Below are 21,844 nucleotides of genomic sequence, written 5' to 3'. Positions count from 1 at the left end.
CAAGTGAAGGATTTTCGTGAAACACAATGCAATCTGTTACAAATACACTGAGGATGACATAATATTTGTCTTTGTCTTTATTTTTGTTTGCTGGTGAAGTAATCTAAAAGTAATCTTCTATGTTACTTTTTTATTGAAGTAATTAGAGTAAGTTACTGATTACATTTTTTTTTTACAAGCAACTTATTATTGTACCGGATTACATTTTTAAAGTAGCCCTCCCAACTCTCATGCTGGGGCTACATGGCGTAGAGGCACGTCCCCTGGGTGGCGGAGAGGGGTGCCCTCCTTCGGGGGGGGTTGCACCTGAATAAAACAGAATAGGGTGCCGTGGACCAACATTGCCTAGGAGAGGGACAACTCTGACTCCAAACCGCAGTGTGCCGGTACGCTGTGAGGTGGCAGCCCCTACCACCGGCAATCCTGCGGAGGGCCAACAACCCGCCCAGGAGAAACCCCCTTGTTACAAAACTGACCAGAGAATGAAGCCGGACTGACGCACACGGTAACGGACCCCAGCCTGCCCCCGACCAACGAGTACGGATCGACCTTCGTCATAGAACCCGTGTCGCCACATGGAATGTCCAGACACTCCTTCGCCCTGGAGCTGCCACCCTGCTGTCCTGAGAGCTCTGCTGCTACAACATCTCCCTGGCAGGGCTCTGTGAGGGCCGATGGCAAGGTAATGGCGAAACAATAGCAGGCGACCATTGCTACATCTGGAGTGGCCCCGAGAACCAGACCGGCCTTTGCCACAATTTTATGATGTGGCAAGAGCCACATCATAAAATTGTGTGTGTGTGTGTGTGTGTGTGTGTGTGTGTGTGGGGGGGGGGGTAAATGTGGTGTATGGCTTTAAGCCGCAGCGTAGTCACGACAACGGGATGTAACTGCTGTAAACCGGGGATACACAGTTCAGTGTAATGGCTGCTGATGTGGAATAAAGTACGTGAGCGCAACACTATTATCCGTGTGTTATTGGACATAACAATCACCAACTGCCGAGTGTACAGAGGAGCACAGCTTGGCAACACAGACCATCGTCTGCTGGTGGTCCAGCTTAAGCTGAAGCTCTGAGCCAGCCAGCACAAGACTCTGCCTTGCCCCAACTTCTCCCGACTCAACGACCCCAACATCGCCACAGACTTCAGTGGCTCCATCCGCCGCACTCTTGATGCCGTGGCCGCCGACAAAGTGACAGATTGGGCGACCTTCAAGGAAAGTGTCCTCTAGTCTCCTCACAATGTCCTCGGACGCTCACGATCATCCCTGAGTAAGCCCTGGATATCAGAGAGGACACCAAACATCATTGACCAGCGATGTGAGGCCCGGCTCCGAGGAGCCCTCACGGAATATCAGCGACTGAACCGCCTGCGCAATATGGCCATCGCTGAGGATAGGGAGAGGTTCTGGGAAGCAGAAGCCCGACAGCTTGAGTCCGCGGCCAACAACAATAATTTGAACCACGTACTCAGTCTACTGCGCCAAGCCCGTAGCGGTCCACACATAAAGACAGCCTTGGTAAAAGATTCTGACGGTAATCTCATCACAACTGAAGCCAACTGCCTTGAGTACTGGAAAGAACACTTTAGCCACCTCCTGCAGCACAGCACCATCCCGGCTGATCCCACCCTCCCAGAGGCTGCAAACGCTACACCCCCTAGCGACGTATGCTGCACAGACCCCATAAAACCCGGGGAAGTGACAACTGCTCTGAAGAAACTGAACATCAGGAAAGCCCCCGGCATCTGTGCCATCACCGGTGAGATGCTCAAAGCCGGCGGTGATGGTATGGTGGAGTGGCTAACCCACCTATTCAATCAGGTGTGGAAAACAGAGCAGCTGCCCACCGACTGGACCAGAGGGGTCATCCTGCCCTTCTGGAAATGTAAGGGTGATAGGCTTGTCTGCGGAAACCATAGAGTCATTACCCTGCTCTCCATCCCTGGCAAGGTCTTCACCAGGATCTTGCTTAACCGTGCCCTTCCAGCGATCAGAAGCTTCCGCCGTCCCCAGCAGGCTGGCTTTATGCCCAATCACTCCACAATTGACCACATCCCTGCTGTACATCTGCTGATAGAGAAGAACCGTGAATTCCGTAAAGATTGCCATCTGTATATCGGATTCATTGATCTGAAGGCCGCCTTCGACACCGTCTGCCACTCCTCACTGTGGAACATCCTCCAAACCCTCAGAGCACCACCCAAGATCATCGCTCTGTTCAAGCTGCTTTACAGCAACGCAGAGAGCTTTGTCCATATTAACGGTATTGAATCCAACTGGTTTACCATTTCTAGTGGTGTTCGCCAGGGCTGTGTGGCTGCTCCTGATCTTTTTAACTGCATCATCGACCATCTGATGTCCAAGGTCTACCAGCGCGTTCCCGGAGTGTCCTTCGGCAAATACCACCTGACTGACCTGGAATACGCTGACGATATCATCCTGCTCAGCACGACCTACAGTCAGCTGACAGACGCTCTGGGCATTTACTGTGAGGAGGCAACACAGCTTGGCCTCCAAGTGAGCTGGACTAAAACCAAGCTCATGTATGTTGGTGATGGACCAGATCCACCTCCCATGCAAATTGGTAGCGACATCATAGAGCCTGTCAAGAACTTTGTGTACCTGGGGTCCATGGTGACAGACAAAGGGGACCTAAAACCAGAGATTGAACGCAGAGGAGCCCTGGCAGCATCTGCCCTGCAGTCCCTCTGGAAACCACTCTGGTGGCACCAGACCATCTCACGCAAGACAATGCTCTGGATTTACAACCTAGCCGTACTCTCCATCTTGCTTTATGGCTCAGAAACGTGGCCCCTGAATGACACTCTGGCCGCAAGAATCAATGGCTTTGATAGCAGGGCTCTCTGAACCATCGAGAACATCAGGTGGCCCCAGCGAGTTTTCAATGAAGTGAAGCCCGCACAGGCCAGCCCTGAGTATCTTCCTTGGTCGCACAGCGCCGCACCCGCTGGCTGGGCCATGTCCTTCGTCTACCCCCAGAACGTCTGACATGAGCCATTCTCCAGTTTGACCCAAAGGCCTCAGGCTGGAGACGACCACGAGGGAAGCCGAAGCCCCGGACCCGATGGCTTGACGTCGTTGCGGGCGACCTCCAACAACATGGAGTTGCTGTGGAAGATGCAGAGCAGCTGGCACAAGATCGCCAGCAATGGAAAAACCTGGTTTATCTGGTTGGCTCAACACACCGGGACGGGATACCCCAACCCTCGCTGGAGCATTAACTAACTAACTCCCAAGTCTGGTCAGTAGTAAGTAAGTAAAGCTTATTTATATCACACTTTTCGGATATAAAATCACAAAGTGCTGTATAGAACAAGGTAAAAAAAAAAAAAACATAGTTATACATATCACAGTTTTATCTGGTGAATATTCAGCTAAAAACTTCTCTAAATTAAAGAGGGGCAGGTGGTTCCAGAGTCTGGGGGCAACAGCCAGAAAGGATCGGTCTCCCGGGTTTTAAACTGTGTTTTTGGGGCCCGTAGGAGTTTCTGGTCTGAAGAACGAAAGGTTCATTGTGGGGAGCAGGGGCACAACAAGTCTGCAATGTATGGAGGGATCATCATGCAAAGCTTGGACAGTCAGAGCTAAAATTTTGAAGTCAATCAAAGACTTGACAGGAAGTCAGTGAAGGCAGGACAGAATGGGTTAATGTGGAATGTTCTGGGCAGACCTGTCAGTTGTCCAGCTGCAGAGTTATGTTTGATTTGGAGTTTGTTAAGAACCGCTGTGTGCCCAGTGATGCTGGAGTATGAACAAATTCTGCAAAACTAGTTCACCAGTGACTAGGGTGGCCATATGTCCGGATTTAGGCTGGACAGTCCGGATTTTACATGCCTTGTCCGGCGTCCGGCACAGCCTCAAGCCGAAACCTCATTTGTCCTCCTTTTCAGAGTTGCACCTGAATGCAACACTGCATAATATCGTCCAATGGTGTAAGACTTCTGGTAAAAAAAAAAGAAATGCGGTTAAAAATGACTGGCTAATAGCAGTGTCACTCAATTCTCTGGTTTGTCATTGGTTGAAAAAATCTAAACAAGCCACCCCTGTTCCCATGTGCTAGCTGCAGCATCTTGTTGAATGTCAACATGCCAAAAAGACAGACGTCATTCAACTCAGAGTGGTCTAAAGAGCATGCATTTATTAGCAAGAGCAGCAAAGGTGATGTACATGCTTATTGCACACTTTGTCGATGTGATGTTGACATTAGCAGCCAAGGAAAGGCGACCATTGAAAGGCACGTGGGCACAGAGAAACACCAAAGCAAAACAGACGGCTGCAGGTGCCTCCTCCCTCCGTTTTTTTTTTTTTTTTTTCGCGAAGCAACGTCACCTGAAGATGACAAGATGTCTGCTGTAGAACTTTGTAAAGTCTATCATGCACATTTGTTGTTTACATAAAAAAGTTCTATACATTTTTTGCACTGCACTTTGAAATGCTTTGATTAAATACCCCCCCGACCTGTCCTCCTTTTTGGTGTTGTGGAAATGGCCACCCTACCAGTGACTAGCAGCGTAGCTGAACAGTTAACTGAGACGCCGGTGGCTAAGCTAACATGCTGTTTTTGGGAAGTGCATCTCTAAAAAGCAGCAGGGTGCTCTCACAACACAACAGGTCCTTTACTGACCCAGAAGTTTTCAAACAGGTAATGGAAGCAGTTTCGGGGGAGCTGGCAGTGTATAATGTTACAGCTTCTGTGAAACAGGAGCCTCAGATTTTCAAAATCATCTGGAAGGCCAGACATTGTTGCATGCAGGCCAGTTTTGGGGCCTGAGGGCACGGTGTGAGAACCACTGGCTCACACAAATGCATAATGACAGAAGAGTTCGTACATACAGGAGACCAGGACCTGCTCTGGGCTGTAGTGAATTTTATGGTCTGGTATTCAACTTTGAGCCTGTTGAGCTTTTCCCAGCACTGTGTCATTGTCTTGTGGTATCTGTGAGTGGACATCGATTCAAGACTTCCTGGTACACTTTGTCATTGTGGATCGCTCCATCTCGCTCTTCAGCCACCATTCAAAGAAAAGTCTGCGCCTCATCACTGCTTCGAGGAGTCCATTCTTGAGAATATCTTACCATGCTTGTTGCGAGGTTTTAAAAAATGGTGGGAATGAGTTGGAGGAGTCGCTCTCCTGTCTCAGCTACTGACATCTCGAGCTGGCCAATCAGTGGCCAGATGTCTGCTAACGTCACGTTTTCAGACCAACTCTACTCACTTGGAACCAAGAGTAGATAGAAAGAATGATGTCGAAACATGTCAAAGGTATGTTGAAACACCAACTTGCCTGAAAAGAAGAAAGAAAAACACTGATAAAGAAGTTGGAGACACAATGAAGTTATGAACATGATGAACTTTTATTGAGTTTCTTGTTTTCTTGTTTCTTATCCTGTTGCCACGTTGTGGTGTGGATTCGTTTTGTCCTACACATCTTCTGTATTGATACTGATGTGTTTTGATTGAGTTCCTGTCTGGTGTGTCTGTGCACTTTCTCTTCTCTAATTTCCTCCATATTTCCTGCAAGGGCCAAGGACCCTGACAGCAGACACAGTTAATTATGAAATGGGACTTTAAAGCTTAAACCACCAAAAGAATGTGGGAGGAATCCAACACACTATAAAAGGAGGATGCAGAAAGCATGATATCAGTCCAGAGGTCCAGACCTGGCAGTGAACAGATAAGAGGAAGAACACACCTGAGTCAAAGCCTCAGCCAGGAGGAGCGACGAGACTTTAACAATATCTGAGCTTCACTGCTTTCTTTCTGATGTCTTTCCTTCAGGTGTTCTGAGATTGTTTGTCTTTGCAGTTTTCTTCTGGTAAGATTCTGTCAAATATTCCAAATTATTTATAAAGTTTCTTTCAGTGTGCTTTTTAAGAGTCTGTGAATCTTTTCCTCTGTGTGGAGAGTTCACTGTTTGTCTTCATGTGCTGCTCCTTTACAGACGGATGGAAAACCTGACAGTGAGAATTCCTCTCAAGCAGCCCATCGTCTTTGAGCTGGAGGGCTTCTACGTCCCTCCGGGTTACGGCCCCTTGTTCTTCGTCCTGGCCCTGCTCACCTTCATGGTGACCCTGCTGGGGAACGGTGTGGTGATGTGGGTCATCGTCACGGACAAGAGCCTTCACAGGCCCATGTTTGTGATGGTCTGTAACCTGGTGGTCTGCGACCTGCTGGGGGCCACGGCAGTGCTGCCCCGCCTCGTGATGCAGTTCCTGACGGGGCAGAAGGCCATCGCCTACATCCCAGCCATCACCCAGGCGTTCTGCGTTCACTCATATGGCGTCGCAATGCAAACTATTCTGGCTGTGATGGCTTATGACAGGTGAGGTTAGGATTACCCTAACCCTATCCATACCAATTTAAACATATTTCCAATAGTTTTCTTCTGCCTCTCTTTTCCCTAACTTTAAGAAGCATCAGTATAGGTAACTTTTCTTCTTGCAATAGTCCTTTAGTCATCCAGAGTTTGCCAACAGTGTTCTTCTAATATTTTTCGATGTATATTTTATCAATATGTACAGGAGTGTTCCTGTAGGCTGTATTTGTGTCTTGAACATATAATTTATCCCAGTTTTGTTTCTTTAAGTCCTATTCGAAGTCCTCCAGGTTATTGTATTCTGTCCGTCTGGATTATGAAGATCGATGATACATCCAAACATTAACTCTAAGTTAACTTACTTAACTCACTGAAAGGAAAAGACGCTTCAGCTCATACGCAAGTGCGACATCGACCTCCTCAACCGTCCGAGCCGTCCACTGGATGAATGAAGGTTTGGAAAACAGAACACCTGAGGGCTGTAATGGCGCTCTTCCTCTCTCTCTGTGCAGATACATCGCCGTGTGTGAACCTCTCAGGTATCACTCCATCATGACCTCGGCTCGGCTGCACTGCTGCTGTGCTCTGGCCTGGTTCGTCACTGCTCTCCTCGTCTTGGTCTTATTTTCCTTCCACAATAACGTTCCGCTGTGCGGCCGAACCATCAAACACGTGTACTGCAGCAACCGGGCCATCCTCAGTCTGGGGTGTATTTCCACCCCCGTCAGTAACATCTACGGTTGGTGGACATGCGGTTCAGAGAGACGAGATGAACCGTGGCGCTCACCCGACTCAACACCTTCTGTCGTGTCTTACAGGTTTAGCCATGACCTGGTCTCTGAGTACCGGGGCCTTTCTCATCATCGCCTTCTCCTACACTAAAATCCTGAGCGCCTGTCTGAAACAGGGACGGAGTGACAGAAGCGTCCGCACCAAGGCCTTCCAGACATGTGCCACTCACCTGATGGTCTACATGATTTACCAAATTGCTGGAGTCGTCCTCATCATGCTCTACAGGTTCCCCTCAGTCTCCAGGGACATCCAGAAGTTCTTTGGCATTGTGGTTTTGGTTTTTCCACCACTTGTAAACCCCTTCATTTATGGAATATTCACAAAAGACTTGAGAGGCAGTGTCAGGAAGCGTTTCACTGCACGAATTCACCACAAAAACTGAGGACTGTTGTGTCTCACTCTCTTTATTTCCAGTGACAAGATGATGTGAATTCTCTGAATGATGTAAAACGACACAAGTTTGCTCTGTTTCTGAAAAGTTGATTGTCTCAAACACATTAAATTCAAAACACACCCATTCTGACGATCAGCTTGCCTCTGGTCGATGGTTCTGTCTCCAAACAACCAGATATCTGAGTCAGGTTTGGTCCAGTTCTTCTCTGCTGTGTTGAAGGAATAACTGATGCCTTGCCTCGCCCCACCTCGACACAGCCACGGCCGTTTTCTGTTGCAACAGAGCACCACCTCGGCGTGGGCGCAGCCATCATAGCAAGGTGACCTGAAACTCTGGCAATGTCATTTATTATGTGAGAAACAGCTGCGATTGAGGCGACAGTGTACCTGCAGCTCTCTCTGTGGCTTCTTGATGGTAAGCTAATGATAGCTAATGCCAGTTTGCCACTGTCACTGTATATTAGGTTTCGTGTATAATGTTGTAACGGCTTCAAGTCATCACTGTTAGGTATTAAGAGGGTCATTTATGGACCCTAAATACAACAAGTGCTTTGTGGGCCCCCCCTGCAAAGCAGGAGCCCAGTGTCAACCGTCACTATTGCTGTTCTTGCTTTAAGATGACAAAAATGTCCCGTTAAGTCACAATAAACACATTTTGGAAAAAAAAAAATGTAATAGCTTCTACAATCCATAATTATGTATTCTGTGATGATAAATATAATCCAGGACCAGAAGGAACAACATCCCACAACTTCGAGGCTCAGCTGAACGCCCAGACCGACGGTTTGCAGAGATTTTGGTAATAGAGAGTGATCTGAATTTTACACACACACGCACACACGCTCACACAGTCTTGTATTTCTATCCTTGTGGGGACCGTCCATTGACTCCCATTCATGTCTAGCCCCTAACCCTGACCCTTACCCTAACCCTAACCCACACCACAACACAGCCTAACCCTAAAGAAATGTTTTTGCACTTTTACTTTTTTCAGTAACAACAACATGGTCAAGAAAACACTGTTTCTCCTACTTAGGACCGGAAAAAGGTCCCCACAAGGCACGTCGTTCCACGTTTTGCTATCCTTGTGGGGACATTTGGCCCAGACAAGGATAGAAATACAAGAACGCGCGCACACACACACACACTCACACACACACACAGACAGTATTCAACCTAAAGTATGCATAAATGCAGACAGACAGATTGATTGATTTATTGATAGATTTACAACAGGAGAGGAACAAAGTTGTTCCAGCAGTATGAATACACTTCTGAATCATAAGCAAATAATAAATATGCATTATTTGGAAAATTAAAAAATTAATTTGTTATTTAATGTACAGAAGAGTATTTGGGACAATTATTTTAAGTTAAAGAGAAAAACTCCGTTCTTAAAGAAAAAAAATACAGCCCATGACTCACATCAACTTCCTTCTGGGTCGGAGGTCCTTAGCTACCAGTTGCCGTTGCAAAGGACACAGCGGAGCGACATCTCTGCAGAGAAAGCCATCGAAGGGCACGTAGAAATGAAAAAACAGCAGATCAAATCCATAAACTGTGTGGAAACTATGAAGATAGAGTATATTTATCTCTAGAGAAGCACTGTGTAAATTACAATGCTGAGATTTCTCCATTCTGTTGATTTTTGTTTTGTTTTTTGTTTTTGTGGTTCGTATTGTGGCTTCTGATCTGTTTCAGAAATTATTTCAAAGATTTTGTTCTGTTTTGAAAATCAAACTGAAGTCATTCAGTGCAGAGAATTAATAGTTACTGGACGTAACTCCAGTTCTATGAATAAGTGTGTGCCCCCCGCCGACGGGCTTCGCTAGTGGTACTCCCCTTCGCGCAGAAAAATCAACTGAGACAACAAAAAGCTCGGCGCACCAATCCCCGCCGCCTGATGGCACAGCACCATGCCCCTCGCCGAGGCTATATCTCTAACCCGCAAACCCTTCTTCTTACATCAGCAAAGCAAGGGAAGCAGACAGCTGGGCCAGCTGGCAGGTGGGCACGCACTTACTCATAGAACCGGCGTTACGTCCAGGAACTACTAATTCTACGTCGTAAGTGCTTAGCCCGCCTACGCGCTTCGCTAGTGGTACTCACCAAGGTGAAGGCCGTAGGTCAATCAATGTACTCCCAGCTGGCCTGCTGACGGGATTGGTGCGGAAGATGGAAGTAAACAAACCGTACGTCCAGAACGGTCGCAGAACTCGCTCGAGACGAGCATCCACGCAGCGAAGCGCCGCAGGCGACGTACACAAGCATTGCCTCAGCGACACACACACACGCCGGCCGGGCAAACCACAGCGGCAGGAAAAACCCCTGGTCCACGACACACACACGGCAAGTGGCAGAACTCCTGTTCCCGCTAAGCACCGTCACTCAATACGGCAAGCGGCAGAACATCCGTACCTACCTAGCGCTGTCACAGTAACAACATCTGCAGGCCGCGGCAGAGCCAAGCGACAGGCGGGAAAGCCCTGGTCCGCGACCCCACTTGGGACGCGGCAGCTGGGCCACAGGGACCAACACGGTTAAGCGGCAGAACTCGTGTTCTTGCTGAAAACCGACATGGGCACAGTGTCTGTTCACATATTCATAAGATATGAACGCACAAAAGTGGACGCAGAGGCCCAGGAGGCAGCCTGTCAGACGTCACTCACCGTGATCCCTCTGCACAGGGCCGTAGAGGCAGCCACACGCCGTGTTTAATGAGCACGAATCACTGCCGGCGGCGAGAGATTCTGTGCTGTATAGGCAGCTGCAATAGTGCCCCCAACCCAGTGGGTGAGACGCTGAGAGGACAGCGGGGCTCCACGCCCCCTCCAAACCGCACAAACAGCCGGTCCGTAGTGCGAATGCCAGCAGTGCTCTGGCCATAATAACGCAGGGCCCTGACCGGGAACAGCAACCATAGCTGTGGGTCGTCCCCAGACGAGCCAGACAGGGAGCTAAGCATTCTGATCCGGATCACTCGCAACCGGAAGACCGAAGAGGTCACCTTGGGATGAAAGGCCGGATTAGGCCAGAGGTGCACAAGTCCCCCATCCTGACTAAACACCATGCAGGATGGGTGGACCGACAAGGCGCAGAGATCCCCAACTCTCTTGGCGGATGCTAGCGCTTACAAAATGGCAGCCTTGAAGGAGAGAAAGCGGTCTTCCGACTGCTCCAAAGGCTCGAAGGGAGGTCCCTTAAGACCCTCCAACACAGTGTGGAGGTCCCACGGGGAGACCACATTTCTGGGGGGTGGCCGTAGCCGACACGCCCTGCGCAGAAACCGCTTCACCAGAGGGTAACTACGTGCAGAGAAGCGGCCGAAGCCGCCGTGACCCGTTGTAATGGCAGATGCAAACACCGCAGTGTGTATGCAGCGCGGCCACCATCCAGCAGGGCCTGGACGAACTCCAAAACTCCACCGATAGTGCAGGAGACAGGGTCCAAACCCCGCTCCCAGCACCACGTCGTGAAGAGCTGCCACCGAGACCTGTGGGCCTTGACAGTAGAGGGGGCCCTGGCACTCTGGATGGTGGAAACCACCGCTGCAGGGAGATCTAGTTCCACCAGTCTCACCCGCTCAGCCTCCAAGCCAGGAGCCTCCCGCCCAGGAAGGGGCGGGATCGGATGGTGCCCCCTGCCTGCAGCAGCATGTCGTGCCCATCGGGAACCGACCACGGGTCTCCAACCGCCATCTGAATCAGGTCCGGATACCACCAGGCACTCGGGGTGTTCGGGGCTACCACGATCATGTGGAGGCCCTACACCCTCACCCTGAGCAGCAACGGGGTCAAGAGGTGGGCTGGAGAAAATGCGTACAGGAGGCCCAGAGGCCAGCTCCTGTGTGCGAAGGTCTGACGAATTGAACGAGAACCAGAGTGGGCACTGTGCGTTCTCTGCACTGACGAAAAGGTCTGCCACTGGGGGTCCGAACCTGCGCCAGAGTCGGGCTGCCACCCACGGGGACAGGCCCCACTCGTCGTGGGGTTGGCCTCCCCGGGACATCCTGTCCGCACCGACGTTGAGAACCCCGGGCACATGTCACGCTCTAGAGACGTGAGGTGCCGGTCCGCCCACAGAAGGATCTCCGTCGCTTTGCGATGAAGAGGGGGAGACTGAGTCCCCCCTGCCTGTTCAGGTACGCGACCATCGTGGTGTTGTCCATCCTGACAAGCATGTGGCTGTCCTTCAGCCTGGTTTGGAAATGGAGCAGTATCTGCTGCACCGCCGTCATTTCCAGCAGGTTGATGTGAATGGGAATAGAATCCCAGGCACCGCCCACCGTCTGGTGGACAAGGGTGCCGCCCCATTATGTGAGAGACACATCCGTGAACACCTCGACGTGATGCGACACGCAGCCCAGGGGGACTCCTCGCATAAGGAGAGCAGGATCCATCCAGTAGAGGACATCCTGGCGTGCCTGGGGCGGGATCAAGACCTTTCTGCATCCGTCCCGCCTCCCCAAGCAACGGAGGCGTGCAAACCACCATTGCAGCCTGCGCATGTGCAGGAGGCCCAACCGTACCACTGGGTGGGCCGCAACCATCAAACCCAGGACAGTCCTGATCAACCGGACCCTGACCAGAGGTGTGGTCATCGCAGACCTCGGGGCAGAGAGGAGAGAGGTTCGCCTGTCCTCGGAGAGGCAGGCTGTCATAGAGAGCGAGTCCAGCTCCAAACCCAGATCAGCCATGTGATGAGCTGGGGTGAGCGCGCTCATGTCCCGGTCCACCAAGAACCCCAGGAGCTCGATGTGGTGCAGGATCTGGGCCATGTGCTCCACAGCCTCCTGATGAGAGGAAGCCAGTATGAGCCAGTTGTTGATGTAGGTGAGGATCCTCAGACCACGACGATGGAGGGGCTCCAGCGCCGCCTCGACACACTTGGTGAAGGTGCGAGGAGCGAGAGAGTAGCCGAAGGGGAGCCGGGTATATTGAAAATACTGGTCTCCCACGGCGAACCGGAGGAAGGTCCTGTGCCTCCTCAGAATAGGGATGTGGAAGTAGGCGTCCATCGGGTCGACGGAAATCATCCACTCCCCAGGGTGAATACTCTCCAGGACCAGTCAGTATGCGGAACCTCCTGGTGGCTATGTGAGCGTTGAGGACCCGCAGGTCCAGGATGGGTCTCATGCCTCCACTCTTCTTGGGAACCAAGAAGTAGGGGGAATAAAAGCCCGAGTGCGCCTCCTCCACGCCCAGCTCCGTAACCGCGCCCCAGCGGAGGAGCGAGGACACTTCTGCTTCGAGAGCGGCCGCCCCCGCAGGGCATGTGAGCCGCGTACGAAGGATCCCATTGAAGAGAGGCGGGCGACAGGCGACCTGCAGGGCATAGCCGCTTCTCAACGTCCTGGACAGCCAAGGAGAAAGCGGTCCCAACATAGCACGTCACGTCCGAAAGCGGAGCGTGAGCGACTGTACCACAGACTGTGGGGACAGCCCACCCGTCCTCCCGGCCTCAGGAGATGGGGGGGCCCCGGCGAAAGGGCCGTGGAGGGGGCGTCCCATGAATGAGCGCGGGCGGCTGCTTCGGGGCCGCGGACCGGCGCTTTGATGGAGACAACCCGGGCAGAGGCGGCGTAATCCCAGAGTTTCACGGGCCGCAGACCTCGGAAATGATGCTGGGACCGAACCGCTCTGTCGCGGGAGTCTGGGGCGGGAGAGCTCTGCCGCTCTGACGCTTCGCCGTGACAATACAGGCGGAAGCCGGCGGGGAAACGTCACTGGGAGCGTAATGAATGAAGCCGGGACCGGGGCGCCCCACAGCGGGAACCCGGGCCGGCATAAGTCCGCCGCTCTGTCGCTCCGCTGTGCTAATACGAGCGGAACCCGGCAGATGAACGCAGCTGGAGATGTTACGAGTGATACCGGGATCGGGGCGCCCTGCGGCGGGGACCCGGACCGGTGAGGCTCTGCTAAACACTTACGACATAGAATTCTATTTTTGGTTAAATATAAGTATTAAAGGTGCCTTAAGGAGTTTGCACATTTTATGCGAAACAGCGCCCCCTGCAGGCCTTGGGCGTAACGCAGCTTAGTGAAAAACTCGTCCCTGTGGCTCCCGTGCACGGAAGACGGGGACTCCGTCTTCGCTCGTTTAGAAGCGCTCAAGTAAGATTTAAGTTTCTTTTACCTGGTGGAGTCTGTGCTGGAGCTGTGGCAGTGCTAGAAGCCAGTCTTTTCTTACTTTCTGGAAGCTCCTGCTCAGTTGTTGCTCACTAAGCATCTGGTGGAGTAATGGCGGACAAAATGAAACCTCACCAGCCGGAGCACGCATTACGTCATTCCTTTCAAATTCTCCCCAAAAAAATGCTGGTGCTGGACCGGCACTGCAACTTTCAAGTGACAATTTAGCGCTGTTAGAAGTACTTGCAATGAATATGCCAGGGCACATTGTACACATCATTAAAAATGTGTAACATATTTATGGTGGAAAATAAGTATTTTTAAGGTTGTAAAACTCCTTAATGCACCTTTAAGGGTAACTTGTCCACTAAAAAAAAAAAAAACAAAAGAAAAACAAACAAACACTCCATCCGTCCGTTTTTTCTGTGACATTATTTACATGGTCACTGGGGGGGCTTGATTTTAAAACATACCCCATGGTCATAATTTGAGGCATGAATTAACGACCACTGCAGACGTTTGAGTTGGAGGACTTGTTCAGTCCATAAAGTGATTGGAGATTGTATTTGATGGATTAAACCTTAAAAAGAAACTGAATCGTAAAGGGTTTTACATCAAACAGAACTCCTCACAACGCTCAGCGTGACACTTCAAACGCAATTAATAACTTAAAAAAATAAAATTGTACAGGAGTGGCTCAAGCCCCTCTGACCACCCATGAGGGCTGTGACCAGAGTAGGCAGGCACAGCACCCGTCACGGAGACGGCCGGCACACACTCACTCAGTCACAAGTACAAGGATTTCAGTGAAACTCAATGTAAAAATGAATAATCTGTTACAAATACACTGTGAGGATGATGCATTATAATTGTCTTTGTCTTTATTTTTATGTTTGCTGGTGAAGTAATCTAAAAGTAACTAAAAGTAATCTGGTATGTTACTTTTTTATTGAAGTAATTAGAGTAAGTGACCGATTACATTTTTTTCACAAGCAACTGTAATTGTAAAAAAAAAAAAAAGAAAAAGAAAAAAACACTGATAAAGAAGTTATGAACATGATGAACTTTTATTGAGTTTCTTGTGTTCTTGTTTCTTGTCGTGTTTCCACTTTGTGGTGTGGATTCACTGTTTTGTCCTACACATCTTCTGTATTGATATTGATGTCTTTTGATTGAGTTCCTGTCTGGTGTGTGTGTGCACTTTCTCTTCTCTAATTTCCCACATATTTCCTGCAAGGGCCAAGGACCCTGACAGCAGACACAGTTAATTATGAAAGTGGGACTTAAAGCTCAACCCACCAAAAGAATGTGGGACGAATCCAACACGCTATAAAAGGAGGATGCAGAAGGTATTATGTCAGTCCAGAGGTCCAGACCTGGCTCGGGTTTATTGTCTGTGTGAACAAAGACTTTGTTTGCATTTAGCATTGCCTTTCTCTTGACTTGTTCTTCAAACTGCTTTGACCTTTTGAGAATCATCAGGAAAGAAAGAGGTTCAACAACATCATTTGGGATTGTTGGCTTATTGCCATGACACTGCACAGACAGGTAAAAATGAAGAATATATAGAAAAAAATACAGAGTAAATGTCAAATAAGTGCTTATATTTTTGTAAAATAGGACTACGTGGCAGGATGAGTTTGAAAAACCTATGTCTCCTCCCCGATCAGATCACTGGCCAGTCTGATCAGCTTTAAGAGTCTAACAGTAGGAAGACAGTGAACAGATAAGAGGAAGAACACACCTGAGTCAGAGCTGCAGCCAGGAGGAGCGACGAGACTTTAACAATATCTGAGCTTCACTGATGTCTTTCTGATGTCTTTCCTTCAGGTGTTCTGAGATTGTTTGTCTTTGCAGTTTTCTTCTGGTAAGATTCTGTCAAATATTCCAAATTATTTATAAAGTTTTTATTCAGTGTGTTTTTTAAGAGTCTGTGAATCTTTTCCTCTGTGTGGAGAGTTCCCTGTTTGTCTTCATGTGCTGCTCCTTTACAGACGGATGGAAAACCTGACAGTGAGAATTCCTCTCAAGCAGCCCATCGTCTTTGAGCTGGAGGGCTTCTACGTCCCTCCGGGTTACGGCCCCTTGTTCTTCGTCCTGGCCCTGCTCACATTCATGGTGACCCTGCTGGGGAACGGTGTGGTGATGTGGGTCATCGTCACGGACAAGAGCCTTCACAGGCCCATGTTTGTGATGGTCTGTAACCTGGTGGTCTGCGACCTGCTGGGGGCCACGGCAGTGCTGCCCCGCCTCGTGATGCAGTTCCTGACGGGGCAGAAGGCCATCACCTACATCCCAGCGATCGTCCAGGCGTTCTGCGTTCACTCATATGGCGTCGCAATGCAAACTATTCTGGCTGTGATGGCTTATGACAGGTGAGGACAGACAGCAGATCGCCCCTGAGTGTCTGTCTTGTATATATTTTAAAGCTCCTGTTATATTTTATATTTATGTTGTATATCTTTAGATCTTTTCTTCTTTTAGATCTCTATTATTCTATTATTATTCTTATTAAGATTTGCACTATTACTTTTTCTTATTCTTCATTTGCACATTTTCTCAATTTTTTTGCACCGCCTGTGTTTTCTACGAGCCTCTGTAATGGTAAATTTCTCCATGATGAGATAAATAAAGTGTATTCTATTCTTCTATTCTGAGGGTTGTAACGGCGCTCTTCCTCTCTCTCCGTGCAGATACATCGCCGTGTGTGAACCTCTCAGGTATCACTCCATCATGACCCCGGCTCGGCTGCACTGCTGCTGTGGTCTGGCCTGGTTCGTCGCCGCGCTCCTCATCTTCGTCTTATTCTCCTTCCACATTAACGTTCCGCTGTGCGGCCGAACCATCAAACACGTGTACTGCACCAACCGGGCCATCCTTAGGCTGGGGTGTATTTCCACCCCCGTCAGTAACATCTACGGTTGGTGGACATGCGGTTCAGAGAGACGAGATGAACCGTGGCGCTCACCCAACTCAACACCTTCTGTCGTGTCTTGCAGGTTTAGCGATGACCTGGTCTCTGAGTACCGGGGTCTTTCTCGTCATCGCCTTCTCCTACACTAAAATCCTGAGCGCCTGTCTGAAACAGGGACGGAGTGACAGAAGCGTCCGCACCAAGGCCTTCCAGACATGTGCCACACACCTGCTGATCTACCTGCTGTATGAGATCGCCACAGTCATCATCATCATGCTCTACAGGTTCCCCTCAGTCTCCAGGAACATACAGAAGTTCTTAAGTATCCTCTTCATCATCGTGCCCCCGGCGGTCAATCCCTTCATCTATGGACTGATCATCGGAGAGCTGCGGGCCAGTGTCAGGAAGCACTTCACCACACGAGTTCACCCCAAGCACCTACAGAGTCGAGTGGGACGCTGAGCTTCTCACAGCAGACACAACTGGTGGAAACAATCTTCACCAGGCACGACTCAGATTTACTTCCAGATTCGTAAATGGTTCGAGTGTAACATAATGAACGCTACGTCATCTTAGAAAATAAACAAAAAGCTAACCCCTATCCCCAGACTGGTTTTTTCACTTTTCATAGAAATAAACTCCCCAGAAAAAAAAAAAACCCAAACAAACACACACAAAAAAACAAACAAACAAACAAAAACACAAACAAAACAACAGTGTAGACATATTGAACAAGAAGCAAAACATGTAAATTATTAACCATGAAGTCATGTTTTATGCATCTGGAATATGAAGCATTTTAATTGTTTTACCTTTTAATTTGATTACCTCTATTGGATTGGATTCAGGATATTTATTACTTCCTGTATGGAATCCTTGAACTTTGATAAGTGTATTCCCACAGGGCTACAGCTAACTACACAGTTCTCTGTTCAGGGTTTCTCTCCCGTTCATCTCTCCCCCTCCCTCCCCATCCTCCTCATCCTCCCTTCAATGCGTCAATCCCATCCTGGGATATTTCAGTCTACCTGCAATGACCTCTGACCTCACACAAAGTATGAATCCATTGAGGTTGAGTGTAGAAAAGCCCAAAGAAATGGAGAAAAGGCGATCCAAGGTAGTCAGTAATGGCAGTCAGATATTTAGCAATCGCCATCTCCAAACCTTGGAACCCGACAAAGATGAAAAAAAGAAGGTTTTCCTCTGCAAAGAAGAGGAAATGGTGGACAAATAAGAAACTTTGACATCAAGTTTGATGAACAGTGTGAGTCCAACCAGAATCTGAAGATAGTAAGAATCCAGTCTGAACACATCCATCAGTGTAGATGTGTACGTCAAAACAGCTTCATAAATATAACTTTCCACATTTCAACTCGGGTGGCTTCTGCTACAAGTCAGTGTGCAGACGACGTCATGTCGTCACTGAGACGACGTCCCCGAAGTCCCCGAGAGGTCCAATAAAACGTCTGTTGAGGGTTGAGAAGGAGTGGATGAACTGTGATCAGAGAGCAGGTAGGTTTGACAGCCCACAGCCTGCGTTTCACTCAGTCCGAATGTTCTGTCGGTCAGCATCTGATCAACTTAGAAAACACAACTGTTTGAGCTCTTAGGTAGATTTTTTTTCAGCATCTAATCATGAACATTTTATATTTCTCAGTATTCTGTCCTACTGATCAAAATGTCGGAACTGGTCACTGGAGGCATAATTATCCACTTTCATGATTCTATTCTATTCTATTCTATTCTATTCTATTCTATTCTATTCTAGAGGAGGACATGGGCAGACTTCCTGTCTCACATTGAGCCCTGTATAATATTCGACACAGATGATCATAGAAATTTTTTCCTTGAGATTGTCAGAAATTTCTTGCAATAGATATAATTCCAATTTTCTATTTCTATTTCTATTTTAAAATTTGTAATTGTTACCTTTAACATATAATTTTGAATGTTGCTGATTGCGTTATCTTGTTTATGAAGCTGTTTTACTTGAAACTCTCAGAGGGTTGGATGAACAGCAGAGCAGGAGTCCAAATGACAGTAGTTGAATTAAAAACACCTAAAAGAAACATTGTCGGCACTTGATCAAGTTCATTGTTATTATATCATTTTATCTATATTGTTGTAGTTTTTTCATTTTGAATAGCACACGTCATTGATGATGTTAATGTGATAAGGTGAGAGTTTATCCCCAGGTTCTCTTCAGATTAAACAGCTCACCGTATTAATCACCATAATAAGAGGTGCAGGGGATTAAAGAGCATAACAATAAGAGGAAATGTAACAGTTGATTTCATAGAGAAGGATTTTGCAGGAAACAGTCGTCTTACATTCACAGCAATCCATTAATTCTAATCAAACCTGAATTTAACTTTGAACCCTTGTTCTGTCTTTAAAAAATGTTGAAGTTTTACACTTGCAAAACTGTTTTGTTTAAGTAGTTTCCCCAAAGGATTAAAAACATTTGCTTGTTTTGATGTAGTTTGAGGGATTTTCACAATTTGAACATGAAAGATGAGGAACATTTTTCAAATGTTCCAGAGAAATGGCATTTTCTGGGAGGATTATTGCAGCTTTGGTTATGTCAGTAGGTGACAACATTGATTTCAATTTTTTTTCTTTTTTTTGTTGGAAGTCTTTGCTCCAGTAAGTCAGTTCACTGTAAACGGAGCTGCAGTTTCTCTCCACACACCACACACACACACACACACACACACACACACACACACACACACACACACACATTTTTTGTTGCCGAGCAGCTGTAAGAGCAGTAACGGTAAACAATAAAAAGCGTCAGTGGAAACACTGGAGCTTTCAGCCATATACTAGAAAAAAGATGTCAGCTTGGATGGTTACAAAAAACTCAGATCTTAAAGGTATTCTGAAAAACACACTTCGACGGTGAAATTGTACTTTGAATCATCAAAGGTGACGGTTTTGTTGGGAGTTAATGGTGTAAAACATTTACCTCAATTTAAAGATTCAGCTTCTTTGTTGTCACACTGTATAATGGCCTCGTTACTAGATCCAAGGTGAGAACGTCAAAACTTGAGAGGAAACCTCACTACAGTTTCTTTTCTGATTACTGTTGCCTGGGCAGATTGTACAATGGGAAGGGTTTAATCCACTTAGAGACAGCAGCTGTCAAGAAGGACTTTCAAGTGACAAAGCAAGTCGTTCATTGTTCTTTGGGTGTCCGTTCACACAACATCTGTGCTCGGAGTCACGCTCTGAAAACAGGGTGGGACGTTTTGAAAATGAGTGTAACGTGTAACCGTGGCCTCACAGTGACTGATCAGCACTGGGGTCGGAACTGCAGCCGTCTCAAACCTTCCTCTCTGCCGGAGTTCCTCGTTGTGCTCTTACTGTTTGTAATGCACATCCTGTACCTGCTTTTAGTTGTGCTTTGGGGATGTTTGGTGTTCTTGATGGAACCACTCAGAGCTTTATTTCCGCTCTACGTTTCTGATGAAAATACACTTAGCTCTCAGAAACCTGAAGCTGACTCCACCTCCTTCCATTTCATGTTTCAGGTTGATGGAAAACGAAACATTCAACAGCTTCATGCTCCAGCTGGAGGGCCTAAACGTCTTTGAGGAGTACACCATCCCTGTGTTCCTCTTCCTCCTGTTCTCCTACCTCTTCATCATGGTGTCCAATGTGGGCATTGTTATCCTGGTTTTCACGGACAGGAACCTGCACCAGCCCATGTACCTGCTCTTCTGCAACCTGCCCTTCAATGACATCCTGGGGAACTCCATCATGGTGCCTCGCCTGCTGATCGACATCCTCCTGCCCCCGTCCGAGCGCCTCATCAGTTACTATGAGTGCGTGGTTCAGGCTTTCACCACGCACATGTTCGGCACCACCTCACACACCGTGCTCATGATCATGGCCTTCGACCGCTACGTGGCCATCTGCAACCCTCTGCGTTATCCGTCCATCATGAACAACCGGATGGTGCTGAAGCTGACGGCGTGGGCCTGGGGCGTGGCCTTCGTCCTGGTGGGGGTCCTACTGGGACTGACCGTGCGGCTCAGCAGGTGCAGGAGGGTGATCATGAACCCGTACTGTGATAACGCCTCGCTGTTCAAGCTCTCCTGTGAGAGTGTGTTCATTAACAACGTGTATGGTATCACCTTCACCGTGGTGTTGCTCACCAGCTCCATCGGCACCATCGTGCTGACGTACACCAAGATCACCGTGGTCTGTCTGACCAGCAACAACAAATCCCTGAACAGTAAGGCCCTGAAGACCTGCAGCACTCACCTGCTGATCTACCTCATCATGGTGTTCAACGGGATGTCAATCATCACGCTGCACCGCTTCCCTCAGTACTCAGATTACAGGAAACTGTGCACCATCCTGTTCCACATTGTCCCGGGCAGCCTGAACCCCGTAATCTATGGTGTGCAGTCCAAAGAGATCAGGAAGTTCTTTTCAAAGTTACTCAGACCTGTTGGGACTGGCTCAAAGCAGAAAGGACTCGCATGCCAGGAATAGACGCAACGATGATAGATTAATCACACTCAAATTTACAATGAGGCATGGAAATAAATTTTAGTGGTGAGTGAGGGTGGTGAGTAAATGTGAAATATACAATGCTTGTTCATGCAAAACACAACCAAACAATCTAATGTAAGAGCAGTGGTGGGGCAGGGGTCCTTGGGGGCTACAAGCAAGAAATTCATTGGGCCCCTACCCCTTCCATGCAGAGCGAAAAAAAAATTGCTTTTTTGCACACAATTTGCACCTAGAGGGAGCCCCCTAAAAGCCGGGGCCCCAGGGAAATGCCGGGTTTGCCTGTTGCCACCCCCCGCCTCTGTGTAAGAGTTACAGCCAAGTTCTGGATGAGGGATTGTAGGAATGACAAACTGAGCAGCCAGTTATCAGCTTTGAAGTATTGTACAATTGTCCCCAAAGAACCGCTGAACTACAACACAGACAGTACCAACAGGAAGAAGCCTGGACTGTAGAGCGTAACTCTCTGATTACCGTTCCTCCTCTCAAATCTAATGTGTACAAGCTAGTTTCCAGCTGAAGGAACCTGCTCCGACTCATCAAGGTGGCAATGTGGGGGACCAGCCTCTGGAGACTGGGGTACCCCAAGTGGAGTGGACTACATTCTCTCCAGACCTGAGTCCCACAGGAAGCCTCTGGGATCGACTGAGAGGCCGTGTAGAAGCTCGTAACTCTGTACCCGCAACCTCAATGACCCAAGGCCCAAACGTCAAGATGAGTTTGATGCCTCAGCAGACAATACCTCTGCCTGTG

General features: G+C 48.5%; 2 protein-coding genes across 2 annotated transcripts; both read left to right on the top strand.

Annotated features, from left to right (window-relative positions):
- The first annotated feature begins 5,969 nt into the window (after positions 1–5,969).
- Positions 5,970–7,514, top strand: LOC115395769 (olfactory receptor 2K2-like). The gene is made up of 3 exons (XM_030101413.1): positions 5,970–6,346; positions 6,853–7,079; positions 7,159–7,514. The coding sequence occupies exons 1-3, from the start codon at positions 5,970–5,972 to the stop codon at positions 7,512–7,514; spliced, it is 960 nt and encodes a 319-aa protein (XP_029957273.1).
- An 8,137-nt stretch (positions 7,515–15,651) lies between these two features.
- On the top strand, positions 15,652–21,073 carry LOC115395766 (uncharacterized). The gene is made up of 4 exons (XM_030101411.1): positions 15,652–16,028; positions 16,347–16,573; positions 16,653–17,001; positions 20,104–21,073. The coding sequence occupies exons 1-4, from the start codon at positions 15,652–15,654 to the stop codon at positions 21,071–21,073; spliced, it is 1,923 nt and encodes a 640-aa protein (XP_029957271.1).
- Positions 21,074–21,844: the final 771 nt, after the last annotated feature.

This window comes from Salarias fasciatus, chromosome 10 (genome assembly GCF_902148845.1).
Source record: "Salarias fasciatus chromosome 10, fSalaFa1.1, whole genome shotgun sequence".
Taxonomy (NCBI): domain Eukaryota; kingdom Metazoa; phylum Chordata; class Actinopteri; order Blenniiformes; family Blenniidae; genus Salarias; species Salarias fasciatus.
This window is presented reverse-complemented; position numbering and strand designations above follow the sequence as displayed.

Bases quoted from the DNA above. Each gene is read 5' to 3' on its own strand.
- LOC115395769 (XM_030101413.1), top strand. From the start codon at position 5,970: ATGGAAAACCTGACAGTGAGAATTCCTCTCAAGCAGCCCATCGTCTTT. The intron at 6,347-6,852 runs GTGAGGTTAGGA...CTCTCTGTGCAG, and splicing joins GCTGTGATGGCTTATGACAG to ATACATCGCCGTGTGTGAAC. The intron at 7,080-7,158 runs GTTGGTGGACAT...CGTGTCTTACAG, and splicing joins CCCCGTCAGTAACATCTACG to GTTTAGCCATGACCTGGTCT.
- LOC115395766 (XM_030101411.1), top strand. From the start codon at position 15,652: ATGGAAAACCTGACAGTGAGAATTCCTCTCAAGCAGCCCATCGTCTTT. The intron at 16,574-16,652 runs GTTGGTGGACAT...CGTGTCTTGCAG, and splicing joins CCCCGTCAGTAACATCTACG to GTTTAGCGATGACCTGGTCT. The intron at 17,002-20,103 runs GCACCTACAGAG...TTCATGTTTCAG, and splicing joins ACCACACGAGTTCACCCCAA to GTTGATGGAAAACGAAACAT.